General features: G+C 40.1%; 1 protein-coding gene across 2 annotated transcripts; it reads left to right on the top strand.

Moving 5' to 3' along the window:
- Positions 1 to 946: 946 nt before the first annotated feature.
- tspan17 (tetraspanin 17) lies at positions 947 to 18,917 on the top strand. 2 transcript variants are annotated; one of them, XM_020639406.3, is made up of 8 exons: positions 947 to 1,517; positions 10,051 to 10,101; positions 11,849 to 11,995; positions 12,732 to 12,902; positions 13,416 to 13,541; positions 15,246 to 15,293; positions 16,935 to 17,051; positions 17,291 to 18,917. In XM_020639406.3, exons 1-8 carry the CDS (start codon positions 1,431 to 1,433, stop codon positions 17,354 to 17,356), a joined length of 813 nt encoding a protein of 270 aa, XP_020495062.1. In that variant the 5' UTR covers positions 947 to 1,430; the 3' UTR covers positions 17,357 to 18,917. The 2 variants fall into 2 exon arrangements, with proteins under 2 accessions (XP_020495062.1, XP_020495063.1); XM_020639407.3 differs by lacking the exon at positions 947 to 1,517 and adding an exon at positions 1,907 to 2,256.
- The last annotated feature ends 807 nt before the right edge of the window (positions 18,918 to 19,724 follow it).

Below are 19,724 nucleotides of genomic sequence, written 5' to 3'. Positions count from 1 at the left end.
GGTTTTAACTCATCGTTTTAATAAAACTGATTTCTGAAATAAACATATTTCTAATGACTGAGCTCATTTGAATAGTTTATCACAAGATCAAAGTCTGACAATATATTCTGCAAGAAATACAACAATCAAAAATCTGTAAATGAAAGGTAAAATTTCACATAAGTAACCCTGCTTCAAAGTAAGTAAGTCATTCCTGAAGGTCCCCTTGTTTTCAATTGCATTCTAGTTGACCTTGACTCCTCTTGTTCATTTTTTTATTTCCTGTTTTTTTGTAAGATTACTCTGTTTATGGTATTCAATCTTTGCCATTGTTCTGCTCTCATGTTTCATTTTATGCAGTATCTTTGTTTGCAGAAGCTCTTGGTCTTTTACTGGGATTTTATTTCAATTTGAAAGTTTCTCTTGTTTTACACAACTTTGTTCAATACGAGTTGTATTGTGCTTTACAAATTAACTTGACTTATCTGGATACTCACATACTTCATGCATCCCAGGATCTCAACTCATGTGATTCTGGCACAGCTGGGGGGGGGGAAGGTGATATCTGCGTTAGACATCACACATATCATTCAACTCAATTGCAAAGGGGACATAAAGTCAGCAGCTTTACAGTAGGTTTTTTTTTTTAGATCATATCTACAACTGTATTCATGCTTTATTTTGTTAGCAGATTTGTATTTCAAAATATTAAGTACAATGTATCATAAAAAAATTGGCTACTTCTGTACATTGTTAACTGTGGTTGGTTCTTTTTTTCTTAAATATAATGTCTTCTGAACTGAATTATTAACATGCTACATATCATATATATACTTCACACACCTGATCATAGTAATGCTGCCTTTCCTTACTGTGTTGTGAACAGAGAAAACCTTTACTTTAGACACGAGAGGCCGCTCTTGAGGTGAAAAGGGTGAGAGGCAGCGGAGTGGTTTTCCTCGTTTGACAGCAAAGGGGCTTGTTTTCACAGCACAAAAAAAACAACAAGGATGAAGATTTCAAGCGACGATGATGTAACAGACATAACCGAGGGGATGTTTAGGTAGCAGAAAGGCCATCAGCGTTATCCCTCTTCCCCGCTGCTGCGCGCTTCAAAATAAACGCCGAGGAGGCTTGAATATCGACTGCACTGCAGATGAATGTCTGTGTCTTTACGTGCCCCTGCATTTGTTGTTGTTAGCTGCTCATGCTAACCATAGAAGTTGCGAGCTAGCTGGCCTAGCAAGCTCATGGTTAGAGAGAGAAGAAAATTTAGCCTCATATGTTTGATTCACTTAATATTGTCCGGCGAGTAAACTCGGCGTTGTGTGGCTGATGGAGCCAATAAGTATTGGCGCCAGTAGTCCAAGAACTGCAGATTTGCCTCATCTTTTTAAACACAATCCGTAGTAAGGTTTGTTACCTAGCTAGCTCTTTAGTTAGCCACCACTATGAGTAGAAAACACCATCATTTAAAAGGAGCAGAAGTCAGCTGCTGCGTCAAATACTTCTTATTTGGATTTAACATTTTATTCTGGGTAAGTGAATACAATCAACGACTCGGTTGCATGTTGCTGTTGTGAGGAAAAAACAACCCAATTATGCTCACTAAAGTCTTATTTACATCCTGGCAAAGTTATCTATAAGGCGGATTTAAACTTTTAATTGATTGAGTCAAGGAAGAAAAAGTTCATCATAAGTTTTGCCACATGTTGTTTTAAGACGTGTTGTTTTAATACATGACAGGTGAGCTCTTTCATTGACCGTCCCACAGATAAAGTTAGTAAGTTATTTTTGAAAAAGGAAAACAGGGATCTGGACTTTTATTCATTAAAAGTAGGTTACTTTTAAAAGTTAACTTACTTATCACGACTTTAACATTTTACTTTAAGATTATATATTTTATTCTGAAGTCCTGTCAGCTTTTCCTGTCATGAAAGAAAAACGATTGCTTAATTGTGGGCAGCAAATCACTTTAAATCGGCTTAGTTAAGTTTCAGTTTTGATTGTAAGTCAGAGGAAGAGCATGATAAAAGTGCTCTGATGTTAGTCCCTCTGTTTGGTTTGGCAGTAAAGATTATTATCACCGAGTTTGAGTTAATATTTGTCTCGTCTGGCTTTTCAAGCACTAGCCGTAGTAACGCTTGCTGTGTAGTTAGCTCTTGAGTTAGCCACCGATATCCTGTGAGAAAAATGGGCAGAAAACATCGTTTTAATGCGGCCGAAGTCAGCTGCTGCCTCAAATACTTCTTATTTGGGATTAACATTTTATTCTGGGTGAGTAAAATCTGTTTTAGTGCCGTTTGCGTGTCGAAACGACCGTAATGATGCTACCTTAAAGATGTGTGATATTAGGGCAAAGTTAGCATAGCACTGTTGTTCTCTGGTAGCTTTAAGTCAATTGAGTCCACTATAAATGTTTTTAAAGAGTCTTGTCCTGTCATATGTTGCTGCTGTTGTTGCTGCTGCTGCTGCTGCTGCTGTTGTTGTTGTTGTTCTTTTCATTTGCTCGTAATTTGCATAACATATTGACTTGCCTTAGCTTCACTCCCAGAGGAAGTTAGTTAAGCAGAGAAGATAGAAAGTAGTGAAGGTCGGTGGAGATGTTTATTTAGCAAATAAAAGTACATTTGTTAATATGACTTGTTTTATTTTATTTTAGGTAATTTACATTTACCTCTTTTCTTATCTTATAGTCCTTTTGTAATTGTATGATGTGTAGGTGCAACAGTTCCTTTAATGAAATACTTTGTTTTTTTATAATGGCGAGTATATTAAGTAATTTTACTTCCTCCCTTTGAGAGTCAGAAAGTTCATCTTAAATTTCCTGGACTATTAAAACCTGGAAACTGGAAAATGAGCCACCGTGTTGTTTATGTTTACTTTAACTGTGCTATATGTCCGTAAACCAGTCAACAATTTGTTCAGACATGTGTGCAATACTGATAAAAAGATGGATAACATTATCGTTGAGCCTCAGACACACTGTGTAATATCTACACGGTTCAATACCACATTGTATATAGTTATATTTGTAAATATATTCAGTTCCCTGTGCTAGTACAAAGCATGTTATTCTTCAGATACTCTTACTTGGTACTTATTGTTTATCATTTACGATTGTCTGTAAGAGAAGCTGGTAGAGGAAGATCGTTGCTGATGTTAGTTTGTCTTCCTGCTCTGGCTTGGCAGTAAAGATTAGTACCATTGTGTTTGAGAAATGGCAGTCTCATCTGTATTGTTTGACCAGTGGCAATTGAGCCCACATCTCCCTTACAACAGCTCCGCTCTCTCCATCAATCTTTATCCCTCCTCAGTCTGAAAAGTTCCTCTGTTCAGTCTGCTTCACCCCTCCCTTCTTCCCCTTCTGCATTGCCTCTGTGCGGCTGGCATAATATAATGTCTTTGGGTGAAGGAATGGCGTGTCTGTGGCCCCAGAGGGTCTTCCCACACACTGTTGGAGGGAAAAGGCCAGATAGGCCTGAATACCACCCAGCCCTCCTCTTTTCAAAGCACCCTTTTCACTCCCTCCACTACTATGGTGCTCAGTCTCTGCAGGAAACCATTGTCTCTCTCACTCACACACCCAAAAACGCACAAAGAGGGCTGGTAATAACAAAGACTGGGGGGAGGAATGGGTGTGATTCAATATTTTCTTCCCCTCGTATGTTTTAGCTGACGACGGCACATGGCATCCACATGCAACTGGCTCTATTCCTCCCCTTTAAGTCACAGCCTCTTCTTTCCTCAACAGCCCTCTTACAAATGTATTGGTATCACGGGGTGTTTTTTTTTTTTTTCATGAAACTGAGATGATATGAATAGCCAACATGCCCAAAGCGGGATATTTTATTTAAAGACAGCTGCACAAATACATTTTTCAGTAAGCTTTTCAAATGAAAAGTGCTCTTTAATTCAATTTGACTGAGCAATCATCGAGGAAATACTGAGTCATAGGGCGATAGTGTTTTGTCTGACTCATATTGGGCTCTTTCAGACTGTTTTGCCATCAGGCCAAGCTAACAGTCCTGTGTCTAGGCTCTTGGTGAAACTGCAGAACAAGTTCCAGCTCGACGGCTGTTTCCGTTAATAATCACAAGAAGATGTTTCGCTCTTGTCTGTGTGCTGCGAAACCGCATTTGACAGACAAGCTGGTGCATCGCCGAAATAGAGAGAGATGAGGTTTATTCTCCACAAATCAGCTCATTTGTCTTTCCTACAGTGAGCTTGTCAGGCTCGAAATGCTGCCTAAATTGAGACAGAATGCTTGTAGGACCCCAAACATTGTGAACAAAATGCAGCTTTAAACCAAGTGTCTTTTTCTCTGTGTGAATTCTTCCAGTGCCCAAACTCTCTGTCGACACATAGGTAGTCGCACTCAACAACAACAACAACAATACCGTCCCTCGACCGTACAACACACACATTCATCACAGGCACTTATTAATCATATTTTCTGCCTGAGCTGCTGAAATGTTTGGAGGCCCTGCATGCTGTAATTAAGAGCTTGTTAAGCTGTAACCCAGTTGCTGAGTTGGTTGGATTCAGTCAGTGTATTATTAGCCAGCTACAGCTCAGAGTGTATGCTCACATTTGGCACCTAAATGCATGTTGGGTGATAACATCACAGGTAGATGGCTGTGAAGAATGAGGTGTCTAAATGCAGCTATTTGGTGACCTGCCACTCAAGCCACAGTTTAAAGGTATTTAAGGATTGATTTGTCCACATACTTTAAAGCGGCTCTAACTGGATTGGAGGGAAGCATTGTAGATTTATACCTTAAGGTGAAAAATAAGTATAAAATCAATTGATCCAACACTTTAAACGTCTATGTTTTTTTTTTTTTGCAAAAACAATGCGGCAGAATACAACATCTGCAGCAAATTATGTTAATCTGAATTTCGAGGCTTTTCTTTTTTCAGGTTGGATTCTTATTTTATATTTTTGGAATCATTGATCATACAAATCAAGAACTTTTTATTATAACATCCTGTGCTCTGTGACCCAATGTCAAATAACACCTATTTTGCTGTCTTCTCTCTGAGGGAAAATATTAGCTTTTGGTTCTATTTGCTGTTTCCCTCAGATAAAATCAAATGTGAACAGAGAGGCAGAGTCCACTCACAGACGAACTTTACTTTTCTCAATTATCTGATTTGTGTTCTGATAGTCCGTGTCAATCGCAGTCTGTCTCAGTTGGGGTCTACACTATATCTTGATGTATATCTGGCTGCAAGAAAATGGCTTTGAACAGGATTTAAACTTCTCTGGATTATAGACTCAGGCTCAAGTGTTCAAAGTCCAATTCAGCCTGACGCATTTCAGCCCTGAAACTGGCTGTAGTTACATGCTGTTGCAGTTAATCAGCCAAATGAATATATAGATTTTTCAGTAACAAGTGTAGAGAAGTGTGAATGCGGCGAAGTATTGCCTTGATGTGGTATCAGAGGAACTGTTGGCCATGCTGCTGATATCATATCATCAAGTTTCACACGGACGGCCTGTATTAGAAAGTCTGCTTTTCAGGGAGTCATTGAAAGGGCAGTCATCACACTCGAGTAAGTCTTTACCCTGTGTGTGTGTGTGTGTGTGTGTTTGACCAGGCAGCGTGGAGCCTGGTTTGTCTGCTAGTTAGTCGAGGTTAATGGGATCAGCTGGCTTAGGGAGGCATCTCCTCAAGTGTTGATAATCTGTCTGTCCACATGGAGAGAACCCCCCCCCCCCCCCCCCCCCTTCCTCAAGGGACACACACATCTTCAGCAGCACTTGACAGAGAAATAACCAGGGTGCTTGATTTGAATAATGAACACGTATACAATGACATCTAGTTCTAGATTTTGTCTATTCGCTCTGTGATAAAAGATAGAAGTACAGCGATAAAAGCACAGGAATTAAATAGAGTGATAAGAATTTACAGAAGAAAGGAAAATAAATTACATACCAGAGCAGGTGAGATTTAAAGAAGCAAATCCTGAGGGGCTTTTAAAACGTCTTGCCTCCAAACAAACAAAAGCATTGAGGTATAAAGTAAGCAAGTACAAACAAGGACACATAGTATTGTGTTTTTTTAAGAAATAATACTTTATTAATCCCCTTGGGGAATTTTGCTTGTTTTTATGGCTTAATTGTTGAGGGACACCAGAAGATTTATGCGGTCCTCTGTGTAAGATTTAACTTGAGTGTTTACTTACTTCTACGGAGAGAAAATAACACTTATACAGAGTTGCACTTTGACAGTTTGGGCTTAGAATTGCAGTGACGGAGTTTAGCACAGGTAGGTAGGCTACTAGTGTATTTCATATCCAGGGACTTATCTAGATTTTATTATTGCTTCCCAAATTACACTGTGTTAAAATTAAATAAAAAGGAATGAATGTGAACTCTATACAAAGACAGCCATAGTAGATAAGTTTCAGTGTGCTTACTCAGGGTGTATTCACACCTGAGCCCTAACAAAATCTGTGCTTTTCGTCGGATACTTTGTTTGGTTCTGGGTGGTGTGAAGGCTCAAACGAACTCTGTTCAGGACCAAAGAAGTTTGATTTGCTTAAGGTGAGAAAGCTTTCTGTACCAAAGGGAAGTGAACCAAAATGCAGCTCATTGTAGGTTGAATTTGGCCTTCTGTATCAACGTCTTAAAGGTCTGCCTAGCGTGGCTAATGTTACCAACCGTCAGTCCTCCTAACAGATTAACATGCCTGTACGTGTGCTAAGTGTGGTTTCTCATCACTCCGGTTGATATGCCAGTTATACCTTAATCTCCAAAATACTGCCAAACTGCTATTGGATGCCATTCTTCCACTGTCCCGCTGTCTACTTTCGGGTCATAGGCCGGTTGGCTGTAGCCACTGACCAGCGCTGCAGCCGTAACTAGTGACTGGTGGCACTGGATACGGTACACAACATTTGACAGGTTTTGGTGTGCTTGACAAAGTGCAATCTGAAAGCAAATCGAACCAAAAGAAAAATGCAACAATGTTGCAACTTCACCCCTGAATTGCACAACCGGAGCTAATATGTGAAAGTGACCTTAGTCACATTCCCTCCAGTCCAAACCTTATCATATCAGAAGGTTGGTTTTCAAATGGGACTTTAAAATTTGCACAGAAAATACTTTAAAAATGCTTTTTTATTAAATAGGCAAATACACAATGGCAGATAATTGACTTTACAATCAAGTACTTTGTTAAGCTACATTTTAGTTGTTATTTTAAGTCTGGATCAGGTTGAGTCTTCTCTGTAAAGGGTCAAATCTATTATTTGTTCCAAAAACAAAGTTGATGGAAGTATTGCCTGACAGAGAAAGAGATTCAGAAATGCTGGAAGAAATAGTAAATCAAAATGACAGGCTATCAGGCATGGATGCCTCAAAGCTGTCTCACTTTTAATGCTGCCTTCGAGGTCGCCTCAAGCTGTGACAGTGGGAAATGCAACTTGACACGCATTGAAGTACTTCTGACCGAAAATAACAAGAAAATATAACAGACGTACGTTTCTGGTTCAGTGTCTGGTCGGTGTTTTTTATTTTAGAAGCACCAGAGTGAAGAAGTTAAGTTTTTTTTTTCTCTACCTAGTTTATTGGACTGTTCAGAAGAAGACACTTCTTGAAAGTTGGGAAGAGAGAACTGAAAAGAGACCGCACTGAACTGTCATGGTGTCCTGTAATTGATTATACGAACATCAGAATTACTTGTTTAATTCTAGGTGTCTATGATTTTTTTTTTGTTGAATTCTTACACATAAGCAGTTTAGCACCTAACGTGAGTCTGAATCAGTTTTGATTGTTGTAGTTCTGATACCACTGTATATTTCTACTTTCCCTAACAATGCTTGGAGCACTTAAACACAGCTCTAGATTCTGGGGATGGTCCAACTTAAACCTAGGTTTTTTTTAATCATTAGGGTTGTAATAATACATTCATGGTCAACAAATTAATATCTTCCACATGGTCATCTTAAAGATCTGCTTCTATTTCGAAAACGATGGCTCGTCATCATGTTAGGGTTAGTCGTTCTTAGCGGGCCTGCTACTTTTACAAATAAAAATCCCCCATCCATATTGACGTTGCAGAATCTCCTTATTTCCGCCTTAATGTCTGAGTAATGTTGGAAACAGAAATTATTATGCAGCCCACCGAGCAGTCATGTTGAGTGATTTCTTGGCATCTCGTTTTTAGAATTCAGACCACTTTTCTGCACACGGGGGCCACTTCCTTCTGATAACCTCAGGGGAATTTTAAACTCTAAAGGGCTGCTTTAATGCAACATCACTTTTTTTGGCTATGTTTTTCCTGTATGGAATGATGATGCAGGTGCAGTGTGGCCATCAGGTTTTCTCAAGGTCACTCCTTTTGTGGGCTGCGTCTTTGGCTCCCAAGGCTCTGATTTGAAAGTAGTGAGATGAGAAATTGCGGCCAAAAAGTCCCGCCCTGTTATATAACACATGCAGGTGTTGTGCTGTCCCAAAAGTATCGGGGAACTCGATGCTGTGGCATCCAGACATAATTATTTTCCTTTAAAATAATTAAGCCAAACTGTGTGCTACCACATACTGCAAACTGAACTTCTATCAAATACAAAGTAGGTACTATCTGTGGACATAAAATACATACATCAAGATTTCTGTTACTGGGTTTTGCATTTAGTTTTCAAGAAGACTAGAGGAGATTTGCTTTGATTTATAGTTGTAGTCAATGCAAGTCTATGATTAACCATGATTCAATTCTTGCATTTTATAATCATTCAAAATATACAGTGACACGTTGAGAAAAATTATACTTTTGTAAGAAATGTGTAATTAGTTCCACGCACTAAAGTGAGAGTTGTTTGCTACAAGTTTTTTTCGCGCTCTCTTTTTTTTTTTCCATCCAGGTGGATTGTTTAGACTCAGGGGATAAATTGTTTAATACTCTGTCAGTCTAATCTCTTCTACCTGATCTCCGCCTCGCTGCATAGCGTGACTCTTCCTGCGTGTCACTTTCCCAGCTGAAGCCACTGCACGCTTCACTACAACCACTGGCGTAGCTCACAGGCCAGCCCTTCAGCAACCCCTCACAGCAGCTGTTGTTGTTTGGCATACTGTCACATTGTTGGGCTTGTTAAGCAGGCTGACGGATTGCCATCAGTTTACCTGTTTCTCCAGATTTAATCGGCTTCCCAGTGATATGATTTACCCCCCATTTCATTGGGACTATTATATTTCAGACTCTGCCTGAGCAAAGTTCATTACCAGCTTAAATCTCTGCGGAAGTACTTTTTGTGTTAGCGGAAGAAGTGTATCAGACAACATTATTTGAGCAAAACAAAGCTGCATGGTAATGTGAGTTTTAACACAGCCTGGTCAGAATAATCCTGAATGCTTAATGTTGTGTTTTTTAGTGTATTTTTTTACAAGGTGGTTAAGTATCATTGCCATTCAAGTTTATCACCCAAAGCTTTTTTAGTCTGTTTGTTTGAACTGTAAGCTAGCTCCATGGGGCCCGAGGCTAATACTGGAGGGATTTTCCTTAATTCGAAGGATATCAGCTCCTGCAACCTCTTAAGCAGCCCGGTGCAATGACTCTCACCTGTAGTAACCTTCAGTTGTAATCATTTACTCTGTCCAGAGCAAGTGAAAAGAATTTGGTGTGGATTACAGGCAGTATAAGCACACTTGATCAGTTAGCTTAATTCTATAACTGATGGAAGATCTTCATTTCCTTTTTACTCGCTACTGGTTTTATTTTACTTTTTGTGTTTGGCTGTGCTTGCTGATATGAGTTAGGTTGTAAGGAAAATGTGTACCAGAAAATATGTAACAATCAAAGGTTAACATCTTTAACAGTCCGAATCAAGGACAGTTGTTTGGTTTGCTTTTACATGTTGTCATGGAGACAATGTTGTAAATCAAATGTGATTAAACCGCACCCAAGCTTCCGAGATAGGAGTTTTTCCAATGTGAATGTGTCTCATAAAGTCCCCTTTCTCTAACTTTAATCGATGGTTTATTTGATTTAAGCTGGTTTGATTTGATTATTTCACTCTTACTTTGAGTCTTACAGCAAAGTCTCCTCTGTGTGCTTTGTCTTACAGTTACTCGGAGCAGCATTCTTGGGCATAGGCCTGTGGGCATGGGCGGAGAAGGTAAGTATAAACACATGCACGCAAACACACAGTGTTACAGCATAGCTAAGATTCTTTTCCATATTCTGGCAGGAATGAGCTGGTAGTATAATTCACGGGGCAGACCGGAGATGAAAACAAAGCTTTTTGAGAGAGGTGCTGTTGAAAGTGAACGCATCCCGGAATGCTTTGTAGCACTTAAAGGCATATTGCTTGGTAATGGTCTTAGTAAACATGTCCCATGAAATGAATTATGTTGAGGCAGCTTTAGCTAAGATGTGTGACTGTTGAAGTCATGCTGAGCCAACATGTTTTTTTTTTCTTCTTGTTGTTGCATAAGTTAACAGAGGCCTAAAATGGGCACGCAAACAAATAGAGAGCTGCAGGACCACAACTCATTTGCCTCACTGCTGTCACCGAGTAAATGCCTCACATTTGCATGCAAACTGGTTACTGTTTATCTTCCAGTGGACTAGCTACAAAGGCCAGGTATTGCTCTCAACCTCTTGTACAGTGGCCATTTTTAAACTCCAACCAATTGAGAAAGCAGTCAATTTGTTCATTAATTATCAAGAAGTTGTACTAGTCCAATGAACAAATGCTGCTCCGGCGTGGAAACATGTACTGATTAGTAACGTCTTGGTCCTGAACTCTGTGCAAATAGGCCTGCATTGGAGTACCTCAGTGGAACAGCGTGAATAATTTAAAGGGATTAGGCCCAATGATGAATAGTGGGTACTGGAAAGGCATATTAGTGAGTTTTGGTCTCAGTGACTAAGATGATTAATTTCCTGCCGGCTGCGTTCTTCCAGACTTGTTTATTGTCTCAGGGCCTTGTGCTTAAATTCAAATGAAGGCATTTTATTCTGCACCATAAAAAAACACAAGCATGCAGTTATAACTCTGTCCTATAGAAGTCCTTCAGCTCAGCACAGTGGGAGCTTAACTTAAGTAGGGTGAGATCCCGGATTCCTGGGCTTTAGCTGCAAGTGTTTGACATGTGCACTGAACGTGACGATCAAACAGCCTGTCGGGTTCGAGAGCAGTTGCCTACATTTACACAAAGTAACACTGGTGGGATCCCTCTCAAGATGGTGAGAAACATGGAAAAACAGAAGGAGAAATGGTGCATGAACCAGAACATACTTCAGATTCCACATGCATGTTAGGTACTATCCTTTGATATTAACACATACTCCAGGAGGGCCACTATTTTTGCATCAAGCCGTAATGTATGCAAGGGTTAGAGAGAAATTTGTAAGAGTGAGGCATGATGCAGAAGAGAGACTTGACAGGAAAATATGTTGGATGCACTGTGGCCTCAGGCTGTGAGGGCAGGATATGCAGAAAGGAAGGGCAGATATCTGTTCGGTAATGTTTGCAGAAGGCTCAGCGCTGTGCCTCCTCTGATCAATGTAACCAGTTTTGAAGGCTGGATACAGAAGAGGAAGAAAGAAACATTAAACGTCGTTTAAACAAACAAACATCAAGGGACGTTGATTTCTTTTTTTAGAAAGCTACAAACTGGTTATATAAGACAATTCAAATAAAATAACAGCATTGTCTTTCGATCCCTGGACAGAGCTGCCCCAGCTTGCCTCTTAGCTGTGGTATTAGTCAAAATCTGTCTTTTGAGTTCTCGTCAAGGTTATTCGTGTTTTTGTAGAGTGAGAAATGTCGCTGGGAGTTTGCTGGAGAGACAGTGAAGATCGATTTTTGAAGTATTCGAATTTAACCCCTCTCTTTTGTCTGTCTTCCTCTCCCTCAGGGTGTGCTGTCCAATCTGTCATCCATCACAGACCTGGGGGGCTTCGACCCAGTATGGCTCTTTATTGTTGTCGGAGGGGTCATGTTTGTCCTCGGCTTCGCTGGCTGTATTGGAGCGCTCAGAGAGAACACCTTCCTACTTAAATTTGTAAGTCAGAGCCCGTACACGGAGCACAGACACCATTTCAACCACTTCACGCCCCCTTAGATTTGCAGTTCACACCAGAGCTGAGGCTGTCAGAGCTGCAAGTATCACTTGCGTGACTCATTCATGCCGGATGCTATGGAAAGATGCATGGCACAAATATGTGTAATAACTGAACATGGCCTTGTTTAATCACGCCATGATCAGAATCCCTGAACTGTGCCTCTTTTATAAGCGATCAAAACACGTTCTCCCCAACATGTTTTTTCCTAGCTTTAAGTTACTCCAAAGCCCGACACCATTCTGGGAGGTTTATTTGTATTCAGCTTTATTGATAATAACATGTGACTGACGGAGACAAACTTGCCTTGCCTTGACTTGGCTGTGATTCTGAGTAGCTATTAACTCTAGCCGAGGTCCATTAGCAGCAATAAGTCAGGCGTCAGAGTGAGGAGCTAATGTGGCTGTTGTGCATTTATCATTAGCCCCTTCTCCTGCATTTACCGTAAACGGATGATATAACGGTACCCCTGGGACTGCGGCTGTTGTTGCCGCACTTTCACTCAGCATACCAGCAGAGGCCTCACAGCCAGACCCTCAAAGGGACTTTTCATCAGAGCTGTTTTCCTTTAATTCTTAAAAGAATCAAACAGGATTCTCTTTGGCACACCCAGATTCTCTGAAGTAACATATTTATTGTCTTCTATTTGTGTGTTTGTGTGCATCATATACTCCCCAGTTTTCTGTGTTCCTGGGTTTGATCTTCTTCTTGGAGCTGACTACGGGGATCCTCGCCTTCGTCTTCAAAGACTGGATCAAAGACCAGCTCAACTTTTTCATCAACAACAACGTCAAGGCATACCGCGATGACATCGACTTGCAGAATCTCATTGACTTTGCCCAAGAATATGTGAGTCAACACATAATGACTTAAAATGTTGTAACACTAACGGTTAAAATAAATCCAACTCCCCTGTTTTTTAGCCAGAAAAAGTCACTCCCTTCTTTTGATATTTTTTTGTTTTTATGAGTTTGAACAGGGATCTTAAATCCTCTCAGTTCTGGCCAGACAGGAGAATTAGTCAGCCTCTGCCATTGTGTAGTAAATCTCTTGATTAATGTGATTGTATTCCCCTCAAATGATTATCCAATTATATGAATGAAGCAGTTTAGATAATTAGCTCCCGTGTGTAAACACCGGGCTCTGCCATGATGTACTGTAAAGGCGATTACATCCACTGTTGTCTTGCCATTTGTGTCTCACTATTTGTCACTGCTACCCAACACAGTAAGCTGGCTGCCCACCCAGACTGACCTGAGTCATGCTTTAAAGAGCTGATTCAAGACCAGATCAGAGGAAATAAATCTGTCACTTAAGCAGAGCTGGCTGTTTAATCTCTCCCTGTTGTTGCTGCTGTCTCAGTGGTCATGCTGTGGAGCTCACGGGCCCGACGACTGGAACCTGAACATCTACTTCAACTGCACTGAGCTGAACCCCAGCAGGGAGCGCTGTGGAGTCCCCTTCTCCTGCTGTGTGAAAGACCCTGCAGTAAGTTATTCAATGATTATAATACAGGAGAAATCTTAAATAGTTATATATATTGTTAGCTTAATTCTTAATCAAGACAAATCACTGAGCTGTTGCTAAGACTTAATACAAAAGTGTAGACACGACTTGATTGCAAAATTCTTTTCAAAATTTTACTGCTTTTTAAACAATGAAAATGGATTTAGAAAGTTCTTGAAACAGAAAATAAAATATACATATCTTCCTTGTTGTGGATCCACGTTCTTAAGTCCATTAAATAACTTGTTGTTATCTCTTCTGAAACCAACAAAAATCTGAATGACCCAGAGACTTTTTGGAAAGTCATGAAATCCTCTTCTGGCCATGTGTCAACCAGTCATGTTCCACCATACATAGTCAAAGACTTTTGCATCCTGACTGACAAATCAGCCATGCTTAATTGTTTTAATGAACATTTTATCTCGGCTGGCTTTTAATTTTACTCCTTGCATGCTGAATGGGCATAGTCTGATAAAAATTATGAAAATGCTTCTCTGGCACCTGAGGTTGACAGTCAACTTACTGATCATCATTTTCAATATATGCCAGTGTCTACCACTGAGGTGCAGAGAGCATTAAAGAAACTGGACTCTAGAAAATCAGCAGGTCCTGATAAACTTGAGCCGTTCTTCCTGAAATTGGCTGCTGTTTTTATTGCTGAGACTCTTTCATATATTTTTTATTCGAGTGTTATGTGTCTTAATGTGTCTTAATGAAATCACAAAAGTCTGGAAATCTGCTTTGTTCTTGCCCTGTTAAAAGGGGGTGAACCTTCAAATTTGAACAATTACAGGACAATTTCAAAGCTTTGCATTCTGGCAAAAGTGTTTGAAAAAATCGTTAGTGATAAACTGAAGGACCTTTTGGATGCTAATAATGTCCTATGTAAATATCAGTAGGAAACAGCATAGCACTGTTACAACTGCTTTTAAGGTTTTAAATGACATTATTAGAGCAATATATTGTAAAAAATATTTGTGTTGCTCTATTTATCGATCTGTCAAAGGCATTTCATACAGTTGATCACAGATTATTGATCAAGATCCTCAATCAAATTGCCGTATCAAATCAAGCAGCATCCTGGTTTAGCAACTATCTGTCCAACAGAATGCAATGATTGCAAATGGCAGGATCCATATCTTCCTCTTTAGAGATCTCAAAGGGGGTGCCCCAAGGCTCGATTTTAGGACCTATTTTATTTTCCATTTTTAATAATAACCTGTTTGAAAATTTGTGGAATGCCATGTATCACTTTAATGCCGATGACACCATCATCTATTGTTGTTCAGGTTGCACAGGTATATACACTGGCTTAGTCATTTTTGTGAAGCTCTTCTTAGTTTAGTTCCTTTGTATTTATGTTCATACCTCCAAAGAACCAGGAGCCACTATGCCTTGTGTTCCTGGGATGTTTTTAAACTGTCTGATCCTCGTGTCCGCACTGAGCTCAGAAAAAGAGTGTTTAGTTTTGCTGCCCCCTCTGCATGGAACTTTCTCCAAAATGACTTGAAACTAGCAGATCTCATTTCTCTCGAAGCCTTTGGCTTGATCGTTATAGACAAAAAACGCATGTATGTTTACATATCTATTTTTCCTGAAATCTGTCAGACTTCATTCACCATCTCTTAACACTAAGACTAGAAGCAGAAACCTAGAGGTTCTGACATGTTTGTGTTGCTCTTGCAGGAGGATGTCATCAACACGCAGTGCGGCTATGATGTTCGACTTCAAGGGGTTCGTATCCTCAGACACATTTCTACCACTTCTGTTGATCTCTGCACATCCCTATAGCCTTGGTTATGTTTTACTGCACTCTCCAGTTATTCTCATTTTTTAAAGACCTTTCTGTCTGAAAAATGAATATTACATGTTATATGTTTCAAATGAACCTAAATCTTTTTTTAAAGTCCTATTCAATTATAGCAGAACCAATTCTCATTCATATTAGAGTCAGAGGCAGGAGTGGGGCATGATTGGCAGACAGTGTCAGCTGTCTGGCTGAAATGACATAAGCTTCAGAGTGGAATTACTCCTGAGGGCGCGTTGATTGACACGCGGCAGACCAGTTTGATTGAAACAATCTAAGCTGTTGTTTGAGGCTAGAGTGGTGATCTGCTATTATTCACCTTGATTGCTACTCTCAATCCATATTAGACATTGATTATTGATTGAAATAGAACTTTGGAGTCCTAATAAGATTTTAATAGCATTTGTACTTAACATTTTAAAAATACCAAATGTACTGTGAAACTGTTGGCCGACACATGGAGATATGAGATGCAAAGGGTTAAATAGCACACAGGCTACTCTGCATGCTTCTTGCCTTAATAACAGATTGTTCTTCTAACAGGGGTAATTAGGCTCCAGTTATAGCCTCAAGAGAAGCCTTACTACACTCTGTAATTGGCGACTCGCTGGGTTATGCCAGTCCGTTCCCTTTTCCTCTGTGTGTGGGTGTGGTGGTTACAACTCACTGCACTGCAGTCAGAGAGATTGCTGTTGCTAGGCATACTGCAATACAGTGAACCACCTGCCACTGAGTTGGTATGAATTAATTTTCTCTCCATGCTCTATTGCTGATGCCCTGGCTGTTGACATTTTTGTTGGAACTATCAGTGACGTGCACAAGTTCCTGTGCAGCTTGTTAGTGGAGAGCAGGCTGGGAAAAGAGGAAGAGCAGCAGACATGGGGAGGACAGCAGCAAAACAAAGACAGAGGGCTGAAATAGCTTCAGAGGAAGTCCAGAGCACTGAACAACATAGTGTTTCCTGCTATTTTATTGGTCGAAAAGGGGCTCCCTTTGCGTCCCATTGGTTGAAATGCTAGCTTTCAGATTTCACGAGAGAACAAAGGGTCTGACTGCTTGACTCGTCTTGAAGTGCAACAAAGAGAGCATTGTACATACTCATGTTCACACCCATCCCCAAGTTTAGTGTTGTTGCCACTCTAAATTACACCTTTTTTCCATCTGAAAACACCACATACATCATTGGCTGAATCTGACAGCACAAACAGCCATCTGTCTGGTAACAGGAAACAGCTTCTGCCTGTTGGCTCAGTCCTGACAGGATCCTCTAAGAAAACTGAACACAATGCCTTGATATTCTCCAGACACTGACATGTTGTAATCTAAGAGTGACTCAGCTATCACTCACTCCTCATGCCCTCCACCCAAGTGAAGGAGTCAGTGAGCAAAATGTTATCTGTGTTTTTTTTGTTTTGATTAACATTAGTCATAGGGCACAGTTGGTATGCTGTTTACAACATAAAAAAGGGCGATGTCTCCTCTGTGAACTGTTCATTTCAATTTCAAACACATGCATTTTCTTAAATATATCTCTAATGTGTTTTTTTTTTTTTTTTTTTATGAAAAAGGAGCTGGACCGGCAGAAATATATCTATACCAAGGGCTGTGTGGGACAGTTTGAAAGATGGCTTCAGGACAACCTGATTATTGTTGCTGGAATCTTTGTCGGTATTGCACTTTTACAGGTAAGAAAAATGTGTTTATAGACTTTTTTTGTGTGAGGAAACATTTACCTGAGGATCCCTGGTGCATTTGAAATGAGGTATTTACATACAACGCATACAATGCCTGGGTTCTGATCTTGCATCATCACTGCCATCTAGTGGTGACTACTGATAACAACTCTAAATTAGAGAAGTCTGCTGTAACATGCTGTTGTTTTTCTGAAACTAAAAGTCTAATGTCCTGGTGGTTTCCTCTTCAGATTTTTGGTATCTGCCTCGCTCAAAACCTGGTGAGTGACGTCAAGGCCGTCAAAGCCAACTGGTGACAGGAGAGGAAGTGAAGCAAGGGAACCCCGCCTCTCAGGACCAACAAGGTCAACACAGCACACAAACAGCCCTGTCCGCTAGAGGACGGAGAGCCGAGAACGTTCAACTCAGTCCACATTGCCACTGAGTTAAGCAGCACACATGTACACACAGCCTAAAATAAGTTTATCTTCCTGATGATCAGTGACACTTGAATGGGGAGAACAAAAATCCCCACACAAACCAAACAGTCAACACTTTGTTTACCACTCAGCTCGGATTTTAACCCAAATATAGAGAGGATGATCCTGCCTACTTCAGTTAGATTCTTCTTCTTTTTTTTCCTATTTCCTCTCATTTTGTTGTTGGACAAGTGTATTTATCTGGGGCGCAGTTGCACTCGGACTCCTGTCAGCCAGGAGATTGGAAGCCATGGACGAAAATAAGAGACAACAAAGAAACAAAGCAAAAGGGACAACAGGTCCCCTTTTTAGGTGAAGCGTTACATTGTCAATGAGCCCGTCTCCACTCTGCGAGGAGTTGAACATCTCCTCCTACAAACACCCTGTTTTAAGCGTGCTTATCTCCACTTGTTGCTTTAGGGCAAGCGTGCTTGGCTGGCCGGGCGGGAAACAAGAACAAGGAATCCTCTGCGTGTAATATTTTTCCATTGTGACCTTTTTATGACCACTGAAAGACTCCGGACACTGGCTGGACAAGTCTGCAACTTCAAATCATTTCAGGAGATTTAACTCCAAATGTAAAAAGTGCCATTAATTTTCAGTGACATTTTTGTCTTCTTCTCTTTCTTTACATGGAAATTCTGCTCCCTGCCCCCACTGTACCTCAGGGCCTCCCGAAGATATATGCTTTATGCCACCGGTTAAGAGCATATCTTTATTTTTTGTTCCATCCATATCTGTTGAATTTAGATAGACTAACTTAAAGCAGACAGTTCCTCGTATGTGGTCCTGTTTGCCCTGCAGTGATTGTATTATCTGTTGATTTACTGAAGGATTTATAGTATAGAGAGCAGCCTGGTGTGGTTAGGGTGGCAGGTCTTTGCTATACAGGGAAAATGGTTTCATGATAGTCGAGAGAGTTTTTATCTGAGCATCCCTCAGGCACATGGGATTGCTGGTTCGGGGCCTTTTTACTTGACTATGTTACCACACTTGTCTTATATTTTGTCCTTTTGCTTATTGAAATATTTTTTTATAAATAAGATGAGCTCTATTAATACGTTTCTTTCCTGTCATTTCAAAGACTTCTATTCTGAACTGATTGTTTGACTTCAGCAGGCACCTGTTTTTACCTCTTGACCCCTCAGTCAACTGCTATATAGCTTCCTAATTTTGACGTTGTTAGCAGTCCTTATGGAGACCAAATAATATCAGCTGGCCACAAGATAACTCCCAAGGTTTTGTCTGGCTTCAATTCTGATTTTTATGAGGAATGCCAAGAACAAACAAATAGCGTTTCTAGACAGCCAAAATGTGAATTTATTGTCCTTTCATGTTGGAAGTGCCAGTTGAAATGAGAAATCAAACAAAAAAATTAAAAATGACAATATCGCTTTTATCTTTGATTCATTGTTTTGTTTTTTGTTTGAGCTTTTCAGTAGAGTAGTGAATAAAAGCTTTGTATTTAATATTAGCATCAGCCTCAGTGTAACATGAATGCTGCTTTAACAGAGACTAGAACATTGTTGTTAAGTACAATAACCCAGCTAACAGCTAGTCTCACATTATGGCATTTCAACAGCATGTCGTGTTGTTATTGTTTCCATGCTGAGCGGATATTCAGATAATTAGTTATTTCCTCACGTTTACACATTGTTTATGTTTCCCTGTTGATGTCCCTCCTCACATTAATATGCCACCGTCCCAGCTTTTGATCTTGTCCATGTTCCTCACAGGATGTATTTGCCTAAAGACTGGAGTTCACTTTATAATGCTAGACATCAGATACTCAGCACAGGCAGGATTTGGGTGGGATTTACTTGACCACACACAGCCTCATATATTCACACACATGCACTTGGCCAAAAAAAACATCTTATTAATTGCACCGCAAAGAGGTTGAAAGATAAGTCACATTAATATTCGGTGAACTGGAGACCAAACATTTCCTGCTTCACAGAGTGTCTTCAGAATATATATATATATATATATATACACATATACATAAGACTTGCTTCTGCAACAGCAACGTATGATCCCCGCTGTTCGTACATGTCACATGGTGCTTTCATCCACACACATCTTCAAAACGCTACCTTATATGACTGCACCTGTTCCCCGAGCCTGTCATGTAGATGTATTTTTAAACTCTGCCTTGTTTGGAGGGGAAAAAAAGAGAAATGTAAGACAAACAACCGTCATTGGA

This window comes from Labrus bergylta, chromosome 9, assembly GCF_963930695.1.
Source record: "Labrus bergylta chromosome 9, fLabBer1.1, whole genome shotgun sequence".
Lineage (NCBI taxonomy): Eukaryota > Metazoa > Chordata > Actinopteri > Labriformes > Labridae > Labrus > Labrus bergylta.
The sequence above is the reverse complement of the archived record's forward strand: the minus strand, read 5'-3'. Positions and strand labels throughout refer to the sequence as shown.